Below are 21,628 nucleotides of genomic sequence, written 5' to 3' on the forward strand. Positions count from 1 at the left end.
GTCAAAAAATTAGTTTTGAGTAAGTTTGTCACAAGTGTACCAATTTAGGGTTTTCATGATATTAACCCTAAATTAAAGGGTAAAATCCTAACATTTCTACTGGTATTGTTATGCTTTTTTTTAATCAAGTCCCAGGATTTTTTATTTTCCTAATTAAATCTTTCTACTTACACAAATCAAGTACCTTTGGCATCAAATATGACACCCATGGATTATCTCACTTGAGATATTGTTCGCTTTGTGCTATCCTATACCAAGCCTCACTGTTTTCTCTTTTGACATACGTGTAGATATTTTCTCAAGAGGTCATCCTTTTTAATAGTGTTTTCATCTAAGCACACTTTACATTGAAATTCCAATGCGAAACATTCTTTTTTATTTTAAAAGGCGTTTCTTGTGATTTAATTTCAATTTCACATGTAATCTAAGGGTGCGTTTGTTTTGTGGAAAACTCAATGATAAAGGAAAATGTTTTCCCCAAAATCATTTTCCAAGAATATGCTTAATTTTCCTTTGTTTGGTGATCCACAATGAAAATCGTTTTCTGATGTTTGGATTTCATTGGAAAATGATTTAAATCTCATGACTTTATTTTAGGGAAAAAAATAATTTTTTAAATATTTTTAATATTTTTGAAAATCGAATTTTTAATTATTTTTTATTTCTCTTTTTATTTTTATTTTCTTTTTTTGAAAAAATTGAATATTTTTTTATTTTCTCTTTTCTCTTTTCTTTTTTCTTTTGTTTCCTTTTCTTTTTCCTCCTCCCTCCTCCTCCCTCCACCGTGACCGGCCGGCGACGGCCACTGGTGAGCTTGAGGCTCGCCCGGCGATGGCCACAGGCAAGCTCGAGCTCGCCGGCCTCGCCTGGATCTAGCAAGCTGCGAGCTCACCGGCCTTGGCCAAACCCAAGCTCGTCGACCTCGACGGAGCTCCGGCTCGTTGGATCGGCTGAGCCTCGAGCTCGCCGGCCGTCGCCATGGCCGGCGATCAGCCTAAGGAAGAAGAAAAAGAAAAAGAAAGAAAAGAAAAGAAAAAATAATAAAAATTCGATTTTTAAAAAATAAAAAAAGATTTTTTAAAATAAATAAATAAAAATTCGATTTTTTAATTAAATATTTTTATAAAAACAATTGTTTCATTAAGGACCAGAGCTTGAGCGCTGAGGACTTACGCACAGCCTTTGTGGATTCGGGTCAGAGGGTCGGGACTAGAGCTCGAGTATCGATGACCTGAGCACGGCCTTTATAGACTCGAGTTTGGGTGTTGGAGCATCATGTACGGGCACCAGGGGTTTGGGCTCAACCTTGATGGACTCGGGCATGGGTGCCGAGGGCTCGGGCATGGGTGCCGAGGGCTCGGGCATGGGTGTCGAGCGCCCGGGCCCTGGACACCGACGTCTCGAGCCCGGCCGTCGAGACCTGATTTTGAATGTTGGGACTCGAGAACCAACGTGGGGGTTTTCGTGCTCAAGCGTAGAGTTTCGGGTCAAAGCGTCGATAGCTAGTCATACTTTGGAAAACGTTTTCCGGTTCTTTTAAAAGGGTAATCATTTTCCTGAATTTAAGCTTTGGTAAGAAAACATTTTCCATTGACTTATTTTTCTAAGCAAACTAAACACTGGAAAATGAGGAAAGTTTTTTTCTGGAAATTGTTTTCCACGAAACAAATGCACTCCAAGTACATGTATCCATGTTTTGTGTGTTATTCCATTCATTCATGTCCCTTTCGTCATTCCAGAAGGCTGATAGGAGTTGCTCCTTGACCGAGCCCCACGCACTCGCAGTCACCCCTGGTGATGTAGATGAATCATCCCTCTCCAAGGCATCCCATTTGACCCAATTAGCATCATTACAAACTTTGATTTGTAGTGCCCAGTCGGAATGTGAATATCCAACAAGGATAGATTAGAAACTGCGAAAGTAATCATGTCCACATTGCCTAACCCCATCATCTCGTGCTAAGAGAGAATCATAGAATAAATCTATACGTTGTGGAAGTAGAATCAAAGAGAGTACCAGAAAAACCATGTGTTCAGGCAAGCATAAGGTGATCTTAAGTGGTGGCATCCTACACAAAGCATTTTTGGATCTTCTTAGAAATATTTCCTCCTTTAACAAAAAAAAACCCAAAAGAATCAGCCTATTGTGTCTTTGTTTACACCCTAACCCACGCATTCAAATATAATACCATATCTTATCAAAAGATCAACAAAATGATCTTAAAGTGGAAAGACACGCATAGAAAGACAATAACAAGCAAAGCAATCACGACCAAACGTTCTACCAAGTAAATAAATTTAGAAAAAGACCAAATGCAGTTCAAAAAGGAGCCACACAAAGGAAGCAGCACTAATCCTTTTCCTTGCCTTTGTAGAAAGATATTGGTTTCATCATATCTTAATGGACGTCTCCATCAGTTGGGGCAGCACCACAATCAGTTGGACAATTTTCGACGTCTAAAATGGCGAAGATCATTCTCAACTGCACCACAGGAAGCAATTTGATCCAAAGCCCAAAGATGATTGGAAGATAGAAAGATTTGTTAGGTATGGCATAAAGTTCTCACTGTTTCATTATGAAATAATTTGTCGAGATTAATCACTTTGAAACGATTCGTATTGTATTGCCATTGATATGAATCGGGACTTGTGCTCCTCATTAAATCGAGTTAATTTCGCGAACATCTAGCCTGCTTTCCCTTTGCCGTTCTCAAGGCAAGTCTGTCGTAGTTTCGAGTTTACGAGCTAATCATCTGATTAAATGAATTACAACGATTTTAGCCCTCTTTTTCCCTTTTTAATTGTTCATTAACTGCCGACTCGACTAAACAATCTTATTTTGGATATGCCCCCGCTTTTTCTTAATCTCATAAATAACCACAGAGAATAATGCACAAGATGTTTCGTGGGAAAAGTATCAGAAAAGTCTTAAATCTTTTCAATTGATGCCAATTAAGTCCTAAACTTTTTTTTTATGCCAATTCGATCATAAACATTTTGTCTTTGTGCCAATTCAGTTTTTCCGGCTAATTTTGATAGGATTTTGCTGATGTGGACATCGGTTGGCTTACATTGCACTGCCGACGATAACGTGGACAACTTTTAATAATATTTTAATATTTTTCGAATTTTTTAAATATTTTTTCCTTTTTTCTTTTCTTTTTTTTTCTTTTCCTTTCTTCTTCCTTCGGCAAGTCGCCAGATTGGCGAAACGCTGGAGATCAGGGCCGGCGAGCTCCACCGGGCGTTGGTGAGGCTCACCCTTGCCAGCGACGGTGACGACGAGCCTCGCCCTCACCAATGGCCGCGAGGTCGCGGCCTTTGACCTTGCGGCCTCTGCTAGCGGATGGGTGAGGCACGACCTCGCCAGATCTGGCGAGGGTCGAGCGCTGCTGATGGCCGGCGAGCTCGACCCTCGCCAGTCCAGCGTGAAGGCGGCCTCACGCTGGATCGGCGAGGGTCGAGCCCCGCTTGCCATGGCCGAGGCCCGACCTCGTTAGATTCGACGAGGTCGTGCATCGCCTAGCTAGCCGCTGGCGAGGGTCGAGCCCTACCGACCATGGGTGAGGCCCGATCTCGCTAGATCTGGTGAGGTTGTGCCTCGCCCAGCCACTGGTGAGGTTCGCTCTCGCCACGTCAGCAAATTCGGTCAAAATTAGCCAAAAGGTCTGAATTGACACAAAGATACAAGATTTATGACTGAATTGGCACCAAAAAAAAATTTATGATTAAATTGATATCAATGTAAAAGGTTTAGGACTTTTTCAACACTTTTCCCGATGTTTTGCATGCGTATGGAACTTGAGATAAGCATATCGTGGCTGCTCTGGTCAAATGCTAGTTTAACAGCCTTACTTTTGAAGTTGGATCAGTTGTCATATTTGTTCCACCACCTGCACGTGTGTGTGAAAGCGACCCGGATCTTGCATGGCCACTTTCCGACATCACGTGCTGATGTTCTGATTCCGGACCGCAAAACATATTTTATAGAATCGCAATCGAAGGCGATATTATGATAATGAAGTCATAAATGCTTTTACTAGCATGCTAAAATAATATTATTTTTTTTGTCGATCAAACTGTCGGGCTTTTAATGTTTTTAAGTATTAGCGTCTGGTTTCATCTAAATACATCGATTTAATTTAGCTTCCAACAAGTGGAAAAAAAAAACATAAGTTAGTATTTTGTTATTACCTATTCTCATATATCTTTCCATATCTTCTCCTGGCCACACATAGCAAGATAAGGTTTTGTTATCATTATTGCTTTCAAGTTACGCCTTCGGTCGTGAATTCTTAATCACCTTTTCACAATTTTTGTGATTTGATGATCGAGTATCTCCACCATGATTAAATTCCCTGTTGTTCAAGTCTTTCTTAGTATTCGATAATGTACACAAAATGAGGTTTCTGAACTTAACCCATCTTAATGTTTTGAATGATGCTAGCTTGGCATCGAGACGTAGATTTACAAAATTGATATACTAAGCGATACACGATAGATTTATAATCGAGTGTCGTATACAGCTTGCATTTTCAGGTGTCTAGTTATGGGTCTCGCATCTCTTTTTGTATCAATTTTTAATTGAATGATTCTAATGTACTCTAAAGTTAATGGGGAGAAACTATTATCTTATCAATATGGTGAGGGTCCATGACCAAACTGATTAACAAAAGAAAGTGGAGAACATAGCTGGCTCCATACAGCCGTGCTCAAGGGGAAACAATTCCATCGGTGCTAAAAGTATAATATTCTTGAGAATTATCTCCTAAATGATGTGACACAATTTTAAGAAAGTGTTCTAACAAAGTGGAAGCGGACACTTTCACGATGCGTGTTGAGAATAATAAAACAAAACTTTGTATTTAGAGATAAGTGTACTGAAAATCTTACAAAAAATACTAACAAGTTTTAGAACTTGATTGAACCAACTTAACAAATTTTAAAACTTGATTGCACTTTTTGAAAGTGCTAGGACTTTTAATATACTTATCCATTGTATCTGCTTTACCTGCTATAGCCTGACATCCTCAAATTGACCACCTATCTATAAGAAAATTATCAATGTTCAAGTGAATCTACTAACTCTCGATAAATCCCAAGGGCTATACCTTAATGGAGTCACCTTACCTTAAATTAAAAGTAACTATTGTACACTAGCATCTCCTACATGTATGGCTTCACGCATTTATTTACCATGTGAATTTGAAACTTATCAATCCATCCAAAAAAGCAAATAACAGAAAAAGAAACTTACTAACTTGTTGCGAAACTTTTTATTTTATTTTATTTTCTCGACATCTAGGAACTTTAATAATCTATAATTTGACATTCATCCGCATCTTCTTGTACAGGATAAAGCAATTAGTTTCCAACAAACCAGAAACTAATGTATGTATCGAGTGATTCTTTCTACACAAGTGGACATTGGCCACTTTCATTTGAAATCCCAATAGAGATTGCCAGTTTTTTAATAGCTTCATTAAAGTCGATCCAATAATGCAGCGTGATTCATCAAATTATAAAGATGGAGACATTACGCACAGAGACAATTTATTGAGTGGATCGAGGGCGCGGGAGACATGGTTCGGCCTGAAGCGCACCAACCTTGAACCAGAGCCTACGCAGAATTCTCTAGTGCAGTGATCATCTCTATGAATAGGACCACTTTCTTGTCCACCAATCCAGAAATATAATAGACAAGAACCTGTCACAAGAATAGCCCCCAAACCTGAATTTACAAAGAGAATATCATTCTATACCCAGGATTCAAAGTGCCACACTCTTGCTGCTTCAAGCATAAATTCTTCAGTATCCTGTATTATCTGAATTGAAGGCCGATAAACAAAACCAATCACTACTTTCATACCCAACTAGCACAACTTTTTTTTCTCTCGTGGTCGTCGATGTCCTATCGTGTCATAGCAAGTCATGATATTGTCATACGTGTCATACAATATAAAACGAATATCACATCCATTATTGAACTCCGCAGTGTAGTTGACATCTCCAAGTCTAGGGGTCTGTCTTGATGACATTTCAATAGCACTAACAAATATCAATGGCATAAATGACATTCTGCATACAAAGTCATAATCTGCGGCACCTGTTTTTAACCCCCAGTAAATCATTCTTCGACATGCCTGATACCTCAAGAGTTACCCAAGAGCAGGCGAGTTTTCACATGCCATCGATTTAGATGAATGGGACACATCCATTTTCTTTATCAACTGCATTTCGGCTCCACACTAACAACATGATATCAAGCTATAGATCCCTAGACAAGAACATTTGTCACCATTTCTATATACCACAATCTCCCATGACTGTACACACTTGATCCGCATGAAGAATTCTGCCGGAACATAAACAGCTCATTTGCGAGTAAAGTATGAAGCTCCAAATCCACTTGGCAGACATGGTTTTACGGGAGTTGCGGGGGTGGCAACTCTAAAGAAACAACATTCTGCTAAATGGTCAGAGCATTTAAATCAATCAGTGTCCCAGTACAATTCTCTGGAGAAAAAGGATTCAATGGTGTAACCTCACGAGAATCTTTTGGCCCAAAAGCCTCACCAGAATTATCCTCGAATAACAAAAAATGCATCTCTAACTATTAAAAACCTGCCCCGACTTTTATAGAACATTATCTGCAAAATTTTCTTCAGAAAGATACAGAAGGAAAAATATCTAAAATAGATGCAAAAATTTGATCATCCACGTCATTGCATCTAACATTGGCGAGCAACAGAGTACATGATGTTGATGATCCTCGTACTCAAGTCAGTAAATGTACTGTTCAGTCATAATCCAAATCACCATCATCGTCATCAAGGTCCAGTTCATTATCATCTGACCTCCGCATAATGGTAATGAAAAGCAAAACTGCAGTAAATTGCGCTGCTAGAAAACACTTGGCTCTTTTCCTGAATGTTTTCTCTTCCTCTGTTTTCTCTCTCTTTGGCTTGCTCTTGGGCTTTGAACCTAAAGAAAGAATCATTTGTAAGTAAATTACATTTGATATTAGATAAAAAGAGAATAACTTGATCCATAAGCCTATGCTTTAAGTTGGTCGCTATCAACTTCCACTCTAAGATAAAATTTGCAGACTCCACCATTAACGAGACTTCATTTCTTCATTTGAGGGAAAAAGCTGCCAACTTATAATCAGGTACCCTGGGCTCAGAAATCTGACAAATCCTTAATTAGGCCTAGTGTTTGCCGAACAATTGTGTCTAGGAAACAGAGAGAGACAGTGGCTTCTGAAGTGTGGTGTTATCGGCTGCGATCACCCTAACCTTTCCTTCCTTTTCTGTTTTTCGTGAACCTAGAAAAGAGACCTAGTCCTTATAATTCGGAGTAGCACCATAGACAGTTGGTCAAGAAAGCCAACATTTGTGAGGGAGCCCAGAATTTTGAAGTGATATCTGACATTTTCCTTTGAGTTTCTTTACACTCCACTACAAAGGGAAGTCCCAAAATGTGAAAAGCAAAATTTGCTCCCAAGACAACTTCATAGATTTGCAAGTATCTGCTTGTGAAATATCATCACTCAATTGAAAGCAAGAGGTGAAAACATGTCATGGGTAACTGATGTCCTGCGCGTAACATTCCAGTTGCAACTGCTCAGAATCTCTAATTGCCATCTGAGGAGACTTAGACATCTTCACTTTCATGCTCTCAAGTGGCACCTAGCTTATCTTCTTATGTGTTGTTAGGACATGATGCAATTGCAGGCATGCCAACCCCAGAAAGAGATGACAGTCTGTCTTCTAAACCAGCTAATGGCTCTTCCATAACCTCTGGAGCACTTGATATAAGAGAACTGAAAATAACAGGCCATCATACAAGAGGGCTGATAGCAATGTTTTCAAGCCCAGACCAGAGTACGGACAAGGGCCCCAGTTAATAGTTCAACTGGTTCAACCGCTGGATCACAAGTTGCTACTGTCATAATGGCAGGAGTTCAAGTCTTGTGTTCTGCAGTCACAGTTTTTGCTTTTTAAAGATAGAGTTAGGAGCCAATTAACATAAAGAGGGGGCATTATAAGTGAAAGAGCAAAGTAGCAGGACCGGTCTGAAAGCCAGCCAGGTTCAACTGGCTAAATCCAGCTGTCAGGACTCAAGCCCGGGTTTGACAACACTGGCTCACAGCCTATCACAGTAAATATCCACTAGCACATGTGCTTTATACATCAGAAAGGTAATGTTAACTGATTGCCCATAGCAGCACTCAAAGGGACCCAGTGAGTGCTTGTGGAAGCTTCTGAGACCAATAAGTTTGAGCAATCAGGGTTCGTTAAATGCACAAAGGGCAGGATTGGACATTTAAACTGTCCCTATAAGTAGTTAGGGTTCAAACTGTCAAAACATGAAATCATAATTCAGCGCACTGTCAGCCAATTATTCCCAAATAATTACCCAAACCTGTAAGCTACTTCATCCAAACCGCAAAGTGTTGCGAAATTAAAAGAATATTTATATGCGTGAAGCTGAAGAGATCTTACTCCAATGTGAAGGACCTTCTCTCGGAGCGGATGCCGAAGAGCTTGGAGGAAAATGCATGTCAGAGGATGATGACGAAACAGCTTCTAGACACTCTGACTTATGTTTCTCAGCATACCGGACTAGATTGCCATGCTCCAAAAACCTGTTTCGCAGCAAAGATGCTTCCTGCAGCAGACACTTGCAGAATAAGCCTTAAGGTACTAGTTTCCTTGGCAAGTCCAAGCATGTATTAGCATATGTTAGCTCATAGTCATTTCACAGATTACTCGATAAAAGTTAGAAACGGCATTTATGCATAACAGATGTAGTTATGTGAATTTGGAACCGATCCAAGAATGTCAAAGTAGATGTGGATGGAAATTCATGCTATGCCTTCTTTTTCTACTTAAAAATAAAACATGCCCACCAACAGGTGCTGAAAGTAATTTCACCAGATGCCAGGCAGATACAATTTCCAACGTTGTATTGCCACTACCACAGAGACCACAAGAAGTTATCTAAACTTCTTTATGCCTTCGAGAGCAGTTTTTTGGATAACCAACATCAATTCCCAATTCATTAAGCAATGACGATAATTTTAAGATTATTGAGCTGGTAATGACTTACGGGTAAGGCTTGAAGAGTAAAAAGTGCATGCCCCAGAAAAAATGCATCCAAACTTGATGGTCTGTCAAAAGTGCACAATAGGCTCAATATAGACAGTCATATTTACAACAATCTCTGAAACTTCATTCAGAATGAGGAATTAAGTCAGAAGCCGATAACTCAGTTTGGGAGACTAGAGAGTCACCTTCCAAAGAAAAAATAACCTTCTCCTAACATAGTAGACAATGCTTCATATACAATTTTTGCTCTCCTGTATATCTGTCGAAATGGCAGAACCACGTCAAGATTGAAAATCTGATCACCACCACCTCTTCTACTTAATCTGCAACCAACTTGTAATGCATTGGACTGTACAAATGCATATGAACAGACGCATGTGCAAGGATACAAGCTCAGGCATGTGTGCTGTCTAGATGAAGGCCTCCGCGTGTGTTTGCAAGATCACATGGTTGTGCCTTTTAATATGCTTGTGTGCATGTGCGCTCGTGTGAGTGTGTGTGTGTGTGTGAGAGAGAGAGAGAGAGAGAAAGAGAGAGAGCAACCTCTGCTTCCCTTCGTTCTGCATTGTCTTTAGTGATCCCCAAACGCTGCTTAACAGAGCGGATCTGCTTTAAGTACAATAATTTCCCTACTGGCCATGGAAGATCAGCATAATAAATGTTATGAGCAGAAGTTCCATCAGACCCCAGCCATAGCTCATAGATGATTGCTTCTTCAAGCCATGAGCTGATCATGGCCTTCGATGAGATAAATTCTGGAACTGATCGGAGTTCCAAGTCCAAATCAACAATACCATCTTCTTTCAAACTCTCAATTACCCCACCTTTCTCGTTATTATAAGCCACATAAGCACCGGACTCGACATAGGGAACTTGATCTAAAAAGCAGAGCCACAGAACTATGTGATCTTTCTAAATGACAGACAGTTCAGAGTCACACTGGTATCACAACCAATACTCTTATGAACATTAGTTAAAATCAAAAGCAGAAGAGACATAACAGATTATCTTAAGGGAAATATAATCAGCAAGCAATCAGAATAGTATTCTTCAATGTCCTAAACATGGAAAGTTAAGCAACTAAATATGATCGGACCAGAAATGATCTCTTTTACTAGCATTTTCAAAGCAAGCATAAAGTGCATAAAGGGGAAATAGATGCAGCCCGAGGCAACTTGCTCTTTACACCAGAGGTAATTCATACCGAATGCTAGAGGACAAGACTGAGCAATCAATAGAAAGTCGCAATGCTCCCATAAAACTAAATAAGGGGTACTTGGTAGCATCCTCCCCTAAAATCTAGAAGGCAAAGCATGGGGAGATAACCATTTATAAGCATCTTTGAATTCACAAGCCTCACATGCTGAAGATGGACCCTTAATGCCACCCTTGAAAAGATTTAAATCAGCAGCAGGAAAGGAAAGAACTCGATAGAAGTCGAACTATGAAAGAAATTCACAATCTTGCGCACTTTGGACTAGCCTAGTGAACCATCGAAAACAAAATCTTAATCGAACAACTGTCTAGACAATTCATACTTCACAAACAAAAAACCACTTAGACAGATGTTTCTCACAATTGCTTTCTTTAAAACACCAGAGACTATTCAAATCAAATTTAAACCTAATAAGGACTTCACTCATCCCCAGCCATGCCTTAAAACACTACACATTTTACCTCACGAACCGCACTGAACTCATCAAACTTAAATCACAATCAGCAGAGCCGCACACTCAGGCACAATTCACAACAAACGCCAAAATCCTAACGGCAGCAGCGCTACCACCAACGCTGATCGACTACCAAAACTCATCCAGAAACTCCTCGGATTCCATGATTATAGAGCAGCAAGCGAACGAAGCGAACTCGTTACCGGAGTCGGGGAAGGTCAGATTGAAGCCCAAGCGGAAGGGGATCTTCGCGAGCTTGAGGTAGATGAAGACGGGCAGGCAATGAGGGCAAGCCGTCGGGAGGCCGAAGCGGGGCTTCCTGGCGACGAGAGTGAACTCGCGCTCCGTCTCGCTCGCTCCTTCCATTCTACGCACCGCTTCCCTCGGCGGACGTCGGCGGCGATGAGCGAACGGCGAAACCTGTCGAGCGATGGGTTGAATCGGAGATAGGGAGAGAGGGAGAGAGATTCTTCCTCACGGTGGTTATGGTGGCGTTTGGCAGCGGCGGCGGCGGCGGCGAGGCGGGTTTTGGCTTTTGGGGCGGTGGGTCATTGCGGATTCGGTTGATGTCGATGACGTGTTTGGGTTCTTTGGGGAAACCGAATACCTGGACCGGATCGACTCGACCCGGATCCGAAACCTTTCGATATTTGCCAAAATATATATGGAAAATGACACAAACAGTTTATGAACTTTGGTCTAACATGTTGTCGCGACCGAACTCCCGAGCCCTTTTTTAAACAACATGCAAAAAAGGGGGGCTCGCCTGATACGTGCTAAGTCTAAGTTCGTGACTTAATCCTCGCTCTCCTGCCCGCACCATATCGCGACTTAGGTTTAAGTTTTTAACATGCAATGGTTTATATCAAGCGAATCGCTTACTAATCGATTTGGGGTAGGTCGATTAGAAACCCAAATAGGATGATGGGAGAGTCACCCTATTCCTACGAACCTGTAGATTAACCGATTCGGGACTTGGTTACACTAGTTAAATAACTAATGCGCCTCTTCTGTACCATTTTACCCCGTTCATTTTTTGAAAACAATTGTCGTGCAATTTGGATTGATTTTAGGACCTTTCTCCTAACATGTGAGGTGATCAGCTGAGTGCATAATCGAAACGATTAGCGAATGAGAACACAACAACGTATGCACTTTAAGGTTCTAACCTTAACAAGTTCGGGATGACATTCAAAAACACAATGTCTCAATAATGTATTAAAAACATGCATAACAGTAATAAAATTAACATGCAAAATACTACCGCCCAACCTCAGAATTGTGTAACTTAAACAAGACAAAAAACATGCATAATAATATCACATTAGATTAAGACACTTAGAATATATCAAACAAATTTTTAAAAAAAAAATTTTTTTTAAATTTTTTTTTTTTCGAAAAAATAAAAAAAATAAAAAAAAATTAATAATAATAATAATAATACAAAAGAAAAGAAAAAGGAAAAAAATAATAATTTAATTTTTTTTTTTAAAATTTTTTTTTAAAAAAAATTTTTTAAAATAAAATAAAATAATAATATAATATTAACCGGTCGGGCGAATCCGGGTCGGAACCGACCCGGTCAACGGATCCAGGCCGGGCGTTGACCTGCGGTCGGACGGCCAATCCGGACGGGTCGAACCGACCCGGTCAACGGATCCGACCCGGTGTTGATTCGGTCGGATCCGTTGATTCGGTCGAATCCAACCCGAACAAACAGATCCGCGGGGGGGGGCGCCGGCGAGGCCAAATTGGCCGTCCGTAGGCCGACCCAGCCGAGCGTCGCCTGGGCTCGCCCGACCGACCGCTCGGCCGTGCCACTCACCGAACCGCTCGGACCACCGTTCGCCGGCCGGCGATGGAACAAAACCGGCGTGGCTGAGGCATTTCGTCGAACGCTTGGCGGGCGCGTGGAAAACGGGGATTCCGACCTCCTCCGGCGATCCGGTCGGCTCCAGCGGCTCGGGTTCGCTTCAGACGGTGAGCGAGGACCAGGACCGACGTCGGTATGGGCCGGATTCTCCGACCCGGCCCGACTCGAAATTTTTTTTTTTTTTTTAAATTTTTGTTTAAAATTTAAGAAAATATGTTCTAATAGGCCCTATTAATGCACATATGCCTAATGTCTATATGCAATGCATTTAAATAGAAATATTTTTTTGTTTTGGGAATTAAAGAAAATTAATTCCTAAATTTTGTGCAATTAATTTTGGGCAAATTAAAAATAGGTGTCAACACATGTAATATGGCCCCTCAACTTTTAATTTGAACATTTTCATATAGTTCAGGGATTACATTAAACATGTACTAAAAGTCAAAGGACCGTATTGAACAAATTAAAAGTTTAGATACTATATTGAAAATTAGGCTAAAGTCCAGGTACTATGTTGAACAAATTAAAAGTTCAGGTATCATATTACACATTAAGCCAAAATTTATGGACTGTTTATATCATTATCCCAAATATATATTACGCTGCGCATACTTCCCATAAGTTTTGTGATTTTATCTTTTATAACTTTATGAAATTTTCATTTATTTAAATTCCTTCTCTGATTTTTCTCATTCAGCTTGCATGAGATACAATATATTTGGAGCTATTGCGGTGATAAGAATCGTGGTAAAAACAATGAGAAAATAAAAATGCCCTTGTGAAAAATAATAAATTTACTTTACACATATCATATATTGTATATGTCCCATTTTTCTGTATGTACAAATACTAAATTGAATTAGTCCCATTGATGATTCAACATGATTGTTTTCTCTCTCTCTCTCATTTAAGAAATTGCCATCCTTTTAGTTAACTTAATAACAAATATTGTATTCTATTGTATTGGACAAGAAAAGGAGTAATTTTACAATCTAATTTTTTAACTAGACTCATATTCATATGAATATAATAATTAGAGATGTATCTGCACATCAAATTTCTATTGTATGATGTATTGTTCCATTGAAATTCAGCATAATCTCAACTAGACTATAAATTGTATTACACGCAATTTTGTCCCTGTATATTTGTATAGATAAAGATGCTTGTATCTTTATTCGTGGTATTTTCTCTTTTCCACGTAGGATGATGTGCATAGCAAAGTCAAATGAATTGAAACTATAATTATGAATATTTTCTCATCACCAGAGAATATCTTGCACGTTAGATTCATATGGTGTTTTTTTTCTTGACCAGAGTCAAGTGTACTAGAGATTTTATGAATGATTAAGAGTGATTGGTTTCATGGTTGGCGGTTCCCACTTTGAAATCGAAAATCACCTACTAAGGATCAGTTCTACAAAATGAAAATTGGAAACCGCTCGCTGATTTCATGGACCCATCCATCGGTCTGGTCCGATTTTTGGAGCAATCCGATTCTCATGGATCCATAGAGCCGGTCTACAATGACTACAATCCCACATGAATCTCCTCTGTGTGGTGAAACAAGTTGAATCGAAACGCAATTTTGTGGGAAATATAAAATACTAGCCGTGAAGTAAAAAATTTTCACAGGAATCTTGAAGAGGCGAGAATTCAACAAATTCTAGTAATGACATAACTAAAGAGCAAGAAAAACATCAGAAAAGGGGGCGAAAACCAGAATCAGAAAAACACTAGGCAGTAGAAATAACCACGGATTTGGAACAATGTGAACCCATAATCAATCGCCTGTGGAATCGAAGCTCGATTTGGATAAATCTTGGTTAAGGGCGCGAATGATAACCATTTGATTTCTCTGTTTTTCTATTTTTTTGTTCCCAGGAACATGTTTGGAATAGAAATCAGTTTGGTAAAATAATTTCATTTTTTTTTATTTCTGAAACAAATTTTAGCGCAGAAATAGATTTTGAACAGAAATGAGAAGTTAAAATTTTCTACTTTTCTATTTTTGGAACAGAAACAAAAATAACAACTCTATTTTATTGTTCACTTTTGCCACCCACCGCTGCCCACTTGCCACTACCCATCGGCTGCCGGCCATTTGCCGTCGACCGCCACCGTCGCTCATCGGCCCGTCCGCCGCCCATTAGCTACAGCCGCTTGCCTGCATCGCCACTCGCCAGCCGGCAGGAACAGAAATTTTGTGTCTTTATCAAACAAATTTTATTTCAGAAACAGAAATTTCGTGTCGTTATCAAATGCTACTTTTTGCTCAGAAACTTGTCCAGGAAAGAGAAATAGATTTTTCTATTTCTAGCTAGTAATAGGGCCGGGGAAGAGAAATGTTTTTATTCGCGCCCTAAACAGCCACGAACTTGGCAAGAAACCGAGAGAGAGAGAGAGAGAGAGAGAGAGAGAGAGAGAGAGAGAGAGAGAGAGAGAGAGAGAGAGAGAGAGAGCAAACGTAAACCACGAACCCTATAATTTTGCCCCAAATTGACTTCCGCAACTAAGAGAGTGTAAAAACGACACCGAGAGAGCGCAAAACGACACCCTTATCCCAGCAAAAAAGAGCTTTAAGGAATAGTTTGCAATGGAATTAGAAAAACACATGAACAAGGACTGAGAGGCGAGGTGACCGATAGACCGAAGGTGAGACTAAGAGCTCAGCTGACTCGCTAAGAGGCAAGGCAACCAACTGACCGAGAGGCAAGAGAGTTGAGAAAGCTAGGGTTTCTTTCTTTTTTGAGAGAGATTGTATGTGAGGAGGCGGAGGACTGAGGTGAGGAGCCCGTCTCTAAGGACTATGAGGACTGAGGAGGCGAGAGAGTTGAAAGGGGCCGCCAGCTAGGGTTTCTTCTACTTAAATTAAATATATATATATGTATGTATGTATGTATGTATGTATCGATTTAATCCGAGTGGTTCGGGTGGGATGTTCCAACCTGGAACCGGGAACCCAACTGATACTCACCGCCGATTCGGGGCCAGTTTTGGGCAATTCAGGCGATTCCCGGTTCTTTTGCACACTCCTATGAATGATAACATACTTAGGTAAATTAAATTTAGTTCCACGAAAGAACTTTAGACAAAATCATTGACATATTCGCTTTAATAGTGTTCATGATATAATACCATGTAGAAAGAAGGAAAATATATCCAAAAATAGAAACTAAAGTAATTTTCATCTTTACGTAAGAGCGCAACTAAAAAGAAAATTTACAATGTAAGATGCCAAAGTCAGTTTTAGTATACTATATTCGATTTCTCATATCGATAATGGACACTCACTTACCTTATAACACTTATAATTAGAGATAAAGTGTAATATAATTTCTTAAGCTTTGAAATTTTAAAGAAACTTCAAAATGTAGGGCGGGCCCAAAGTACATCATTTATGAAGAAAAAAATTTTCTTGAAAGTTTAGCAGATCGGACATCTTTCATAAATCCCTCCAAAATAGTTGTATCAAACCAAGTCAACTCAATAAATAAATAAAGTGCATACAAAATTATTAAACAAATTTGTACCTAACTTTAAAAAAAAATGTGAAAGTAAGAAAAACCATTTAAGTTTTAGACATTATGAGTTGCGCTCGACGGTTTCCTATAACAATTAAACAACATGTTTTCTGATCTGGAAAAACTTCCTCTAAGAAAATGACAAATTTAAAATATAAAACATGTAAAAAAGAGTACACAAGCTGCTGGTGTGAGTGTAGACTATAATAATTGTGGAACTCATAATTAAGACACAAAATACAGAACATACCTTAACCCATTGATGATGGTTGAAAATTGGGAGTGTAAAAGTGAAAAATAAAATACTTTGGTTGGTTTTACTCCATAAATAATCAAGATGAATAAGTTTGTTTCGATTTTTGAGTTAAACAGCGAAACAAGAAGGTATTCGTTGGAAGTTCTTGAAATTATTTTGTAAAGTTTCTATTTGTAAAGACACCTAAAGTTAGCTACTGTAATAGTATCTAATACAAATCTTTTTTTAATCTCGAGTATTTTCTTTAAGAAAAAAATTTAAGATCGTTACGACAAATAAACATAAGAACCATAAAAGATGAAAATTGAGGGACACTCCTTTAATACAAAGGGTACTTTTATTTATTTTTTTCTCAAATTCATGAAAAGTGTTATAGATCAATGCGTTTCCTAGATTCTCTTCTTTATATTCCTTTTTCATTTTTTATGCAAATAGATAGGTGAGGGAAAGTTAAGGTTGATATTCGTTCTAAATGATTTAAATAAGTTAGGGTCTTTTAGTTTAAATTTCAAAAGTTTTGGAACTATTATACTATATGCCATATTTCATTTTCATCTTTTCGGAACTCGCTGTCATGTTTTCAATCTTATTAGAGAGGGAAATATGGGATCTAAAACTGATAATTGACGGAGAAATTTCTGAACGTTTGTTCAAGAAAATAACAGATATTGTGTAGATTTAAATGACCCACCTTCCTAGCATGCATTTACGTGATCCTAATACAGTTCTCATATTGATTTGAAGTATAACCTCTTCGTTGACCTAAGAAAATGAGAAAGCTCTTGTTCAAATAATGGCGAATATACATTTAACCTAACAGATACAAGCCGGAAGTGTCCTAATACCTAACTTAGACAACAACCTATCTTGCACTTACTACATAGAAAGAGAACATTTTTCGCCGTCAGCAATTTCTCGATGCGTATATACAGTACACATGCACAAAATTGTCATTATTATTCAATTAAAATGCCCTCGCGGCGTCAAATATTTTCTTTGGATGGACATGGTATCGATATGAATCGGAATCTGTCAAATTGTCTTGGTTATTCTAGTGAACAACCAGATCGATATCCACCGAAACCGTATCGAATTAATATGCACACCCACGAGCGCTTAATCTCTCTATCTCCTTCTTTAGAGCATCGCGAGATGATGAATATCAAAAGGGTAAGAATCAGATTGAAGCAAAGCTTTGTAAGCTCTGGCACCAAACATCAAATTCACCATCTCTGTGGGGTGAAATCCGTCGTAGAAGGCGTGCAGCAACCTGATCCGGCATGGAGTTTCGAAGGGAATGCACATGTCATCCCGAACCTTGCAACAGGCTGAACTTACAAGTCGGAGAGCTAAAAATTGGACAAACACAAGTAATACCATCATTGAAATTCACACATGAAGAACCATCGACATTGTGCCACAATATACTTATACATCCCTTAATATGGCTAATAGTTTTGTCATTTGGTGAACTAATCTTTAATTTATGCACAAGATTGAGAGAGAGAGAGAGAGAGAGAGAGAGAGAGAGAGAGAGAGAGAGAGAGAGAGAGAGAGATAGATACCTGGAAGTCCTGCCATGGAGATTCCGAAAAAGTCAATGTAGGTGAACTTAGCATCGGCGAGGTTGCAGTTCAGTTCATCAACGAGGGGTTTGAGCCTGTTGTTGAATAACAGAACTGCGCTGTTGATCTTGTCGACGCACAGAGATCCATTGGTCCCAAATGTAGATATTATTGCTGGGGCGCAACCTATCACACTTAATCCAAATATTACCACCTTCCTTGCTCCATGTGAATACAGTGTCTAGGGTTTGAAAATGGGATGATGAAAAAAAAGATCAGATCCGTTGAAACCACGGATGTTCCAAAGTAAAAATCAAAAGAAAGTTGTAAAAAAAGAAGTAGATGCTATTTTACGTTAGAACTTTTGCTATCCAATGCGTATCAGGAGAAAATATTTACCTTCAACTGTTGTCGGTATTGCTCGATTAGTACATCAGCGTATTGCTCAGGCATGTAAAGCTCGCTGGTCGTGTATATGTTTGGCATGAAGTAGTTGTTGATGTAATCGTTGCTTCCCATTCCTACCGTGTACATGCACTTGTTTAAGTATGCAGAAGCATTCGATCCCAACATTTCTCCGACGCGCGAGATCGTGACCAAGTGGTTTTGCAATTGATGGTTGAAGCTGATCCGATCACCCTATTTGAGGATCATGTAAAAGTTATCTTTTTGAATATAGGTATAAAATAATACTTAGCGTATAATTCTACAAATATGTGTACCAGTTGCTGTCCCGTTTCATCTCGAATGCCCACCCCACCGGATGCATAATTCACGCCGACGAGTATCTCGCAGCCTTTTGCAGTAGCAAAGGGTTGAATGTATTTGTCAAACCCTAGGTGTTTAGCTGTAATTCACAATTAAAAGAAATAATAACAATAACAATAATAAGAATAGTAATAAAGAACTGAATAGCTAGCCCATGAATTTAATAGGCGCACGCATGCAAACTCACGTGTGTTTTTGCTTTTTGGCCTCCTAAGAAACTTTTAGCAAAGCGTGATACTCTATGTTCAACCCACATTACGCTATGCTTTTTCCAAAGATTTGACATGAACAGTTTGAAGGGTCGATGGAAAAAAAGGGAGAAGGTAAGAAAGCGGACCGACGGGATGTCAACGGTGGTGCGACCATTGGTGAACCTTCCGGTCACGCCCTCGGGGAAGTCGATCCCATAAGGAGGATAATTCGCTTTGGCCTGAGTCTTGAGATCATTGTTGTTCCCGTTATCGGAGAGGGAGTCTCCAAATATGAAGTAACAAGGGACTTGACGAGCTCCGAGAACCCCGCTTCGCAAATCCGACGAGATCAAGAAGAGAACAGACAGAATAACTCTCCATGCTGTATTGTACCTGAATGCTGCCATTTCGAAATGGGAAATATCTATGAAGAAAGAACGAAGCTTCTTTGGAAGTGATTGGTGGCCGGTGATGAGCAGAACAGAAAGCAAGAAGAGGATCATTAAGTACGATCACACGCATAATTTAATAGCTTAAACCCTTAAGTAGGTCGTCGTTCTCTTCAAATAATTCAAATCGTTGACTTTTTCCATTCGCTCTGGCTTGCACCCAATTCTATGGGACGGAAAAGAATGAAAAAAAAAAACTGAATTAGAATAATTAAATATCAAATCACGTTTTCATCTAATGGTTTCAACTTTTATAAAAATTGATAGTGATTCTACCAAAATTTCATGCAGTAAATTTGGTGACGTGAAGTAATGCTTTGAAATCTTCCTTCCGTTGAGCACATTGTTTTAACCGTGATCCAATTGGCATATTCCAGCTATTTTTGTCCTTGACTGAACCCTAAAATATCTAGAAAAACCACTCTTGTCCCATGTGCATGAGATCAGAAAATATATGTATATTTTCCCTAGTAAATAAATAGATGAGTATATAAAGGCATTATTGAGATGGAAGTTATAATAAAAAGTTGCGTCCTTTTCTTAAGTTAGATGTCACAATAATGAAATGGGGAAATTACCGAAAAAGTTCGAAACCTATTGCAATTGCGCCAATTCAGTACTAAACTTTTTTTTTGCAAATCGCGTCCTAAATCTTTTACATTTGTGCCAATTTAATCCATTTGATCAATTTTAGCCGGAAATTGCTAATGTGGATATCAGCCGTCCTACTTGGCGCGGTCGGCACTAATGTGGATATTTTTAATAATACTTTAATATTTTTCAAATTTTTTATATTTTCTTTTCTTTCTCTTTCTTTTTTCCTTCTTCCCTTCCTTCTTCCTCTAGCTGGTCGTTGGACCTCGGCGACCGACTAGAGACGAGGGCTAGCGAGGAGGCTTGGCCTCACCTAGCCATGGTGAGACCGACCTCGTCTTTGCCAGGCAAGGCTGAGCCTCGTCATGGCTGGGCTAGCCCTCACCTAACCATTGCGAGGTCGAGCTTTGCCGACCCTCATCTTTGGCCGATCGCCAAGGTCCGACGATTGGCTGGAGGAGAAAGGAAGGGAAGAAGAAAAAAAAAGAGAAAGAAAAGAAAAAAAGCAAAAGAAAAAGAGTAAATAAATATTTACGTTAATGTCGGCTATGCCACGCTGAATGAGAAAAATTATATCTCATACACGTGGCTTCCTTCTCTAATTTTTCTCATTCAGCTTGCACGAGATATAATATATTTGGAGCTATATAGTAGTGACAAGAATCGTGAAGTCTATTAGGGTAAAAACAATGAGAAAATAAAAATACCTTGTGAAACTAATAAATTTACTTTACACATTAAATATTGTATATATCCCATTTTTCTGTATGTACAAATATTATATTGAATCTTTCCCATTAATGATTCAACGTGATTGTTTTCGCTCTATCATTTAAGAAATTTCCATCCTTTTAGTTAACATAAATAACAATAACAAAAATATGGAAGAACAACAGCAGAAGTGCCAAAACTTGTGTACGGCGCTCACTTTAGTGCCAAAAATTTCATTTGAATCACTTCAGCGCCAAATTTTTTGAAAAACGCTCATTTCAGTGCCAACTCTGATCAGTTTGGCCGGAAATCCGACGTGGCCTTTTTTTATTAGTTTCTTAAGCCGACGTGGCTCGCCGGAGAGTCTAGTCAGCATCCCATCCCTAAAACGACGCAGTTTAGTGCTCTTTCCCCCAAATAAGAACCCTAAATCCCCAAATTGAGAGAATCCCTCAATTTGCAACCCTAACCGGCTATCTTCTCCCCAATTGAAACCCTATTTTGATTCGCCCCCATAGTTACAAGCTCAATCTTGCAAATGGAGAGCAGCAGTTTCGGTAGCGACTTAAATTCGTTTCAACGAAGCGAACAAGAGGCCGAATGTTACTGTTTTTGCGGGTTACCGAGTCCAATAAGAACATCTTGGACTCGGTTGAATCCCGGAAGAAGATTTAATGGTTGCGCTAGGTATAGAGAAGGCTCGAAGTGCAAATATTTCAAATGGGTTGATGCAAAATTCTCCGGTCGAGCGACAAAGGTGATCTTGGAACTACTTGAAGGACTCCATTAACGCCCACCTACATTAATGGATGAATTGGAGGATGTGGACTCAATGCAAGCTGAAATGAAGACGTTAGCATCTCTGGTCAATCATTTGAAGAAGGAAGTTTCAAGAATGAAAATTGAAAGGAAGT

At 39.3% G+C, this 21,628-nt stretch overlaps 2 protein-coding genes across 4 annotated transcripts; both read right to left on the minus strand.

Moving 5' to 3' along the window:
• Nucleotides 1-6,464: 6,464 nt before the first annotated feature.
• Nucleotides 6,465-11,405, minus strand: LOC115677405 (mitochondrial outer membrane import complex protein METAXIN). 3 transcript variants are annotated; one of them, XM_056321016.1, is made up of 6 exons: nt 10,987-11,405; nt 9,657-9,745; nt 9,299-9,372; nt 9,115-9,175; nt 8,508-8,673; nt 6,465-6,984 (listed from the first exon to the last, which is right to left on the minus strand). In XM_056321016.1, the coding sequence occupies exons 1-6, from the start codon at nt 11,147-11,149 to the stop codon at nt 6,800-6,802; spliced, it is 738 nt and encodes a 245-aa protein (XP_056176991.1). In that variant the 5' UTR covers nt 11,150-11,405; the 3' UTR covers nt 6,465-6,799. The 3 variants fall into 3 exon arrangements, with proteins under 3 accessions (XP_056176991.1, XP_056176990.1, XP_030456428.1); XM_056321015.1 differs by having other exon boundaries at nt 9,657-9,937; nt 10,987-11,403; XM_030600568.2 differs by having other exon boundaries at nt 9,657-9,991; nt 10,987-11,402.
• Nucleotides 11,406-17,573: 6,168 nt separating this feature from the next.
• On the minus strand, nt 17,574-19,367 carry LOC115677308 (GDSL esterase/lipase At5g45670-like). The gene is made up of 5 exons (XM_030600442.2): nt 19,103-19,367; nt 18,724-18,848; nt 18,401-18,640; nt 18,002-18,242; nt 17,574-17,785 (listed from the first exon to the last, which is right to left on the minus strand). The coding sequence occupies exons 1-5, from the start codon at nt 19,365-19,367 to the stop codon at nt 17,574-17,576; spliced, it is 1,083 nt and encodes a 360-aa protein (XP_030456302.2).
• Between the last annotated feature and the right edge of the window lie 2,261 nt (nt 19,368-21,628).

This window comes from Syzygium oleosum, unplaced genomic scaffold (genome assembly GCF_021117445.2).
Source record: "Syzygium oleosum isolate NSW1041296 unplaced genomic scaffold, Sole_v2.1 Sole_v2.21, whole genome shotgun sequence".
In the NCBI taxonomy this organism is placed as follows: Eukaryota; Viridiplantae; Streptophyta; class Magnoliopsida; order Myrtales; family Myrtaceae; genus Syzygium; species Syzygium oleosum.

Coding starts and splice junctions, on each gene's coding strand:
- LOC115677405 (XM_030600568.2), bottom strand. CDS start 11,149: ATGGAAGGAGCGAGCGAGACGGAGCGCGAGTTCACTCTCGTCGCCAGG. Junction 9,373..9,656: donor CAGAACGAAGGGAAGCAGAG/GTTGCTCTCTCT, acceptor CCATTTCGACAG/ATATACAGGAGAGCAAAAAT. Junction 9,176..9,298: donor GGTTATTTTTTCTTTGGAAG/GTGACTCTCTAG, acceptor CACTTTTGACAG/ACCATCAAGTTTGGATGCAT.
- LOC115677308 (XM_030600442.2), bottom strand. CDS start 19,367: ATGGCAGCATTCAGGTACAATACAGCATGGAGAGTTATTCTGTCTGTT. Junction 18,641..18,723: donor ATGAAACGGGACAGCAACTG/GTACACATATTT, acceptor ATCCTCAAATAG/GGTGATCGGATCAGCTTCAA. Junction 18,243..18,400: donor AATACCGACAACAGTTGAAG/GTAAATATTTTC, acceptor TTCAAACCCTAG/ACACTGTATTCACATGGAGC.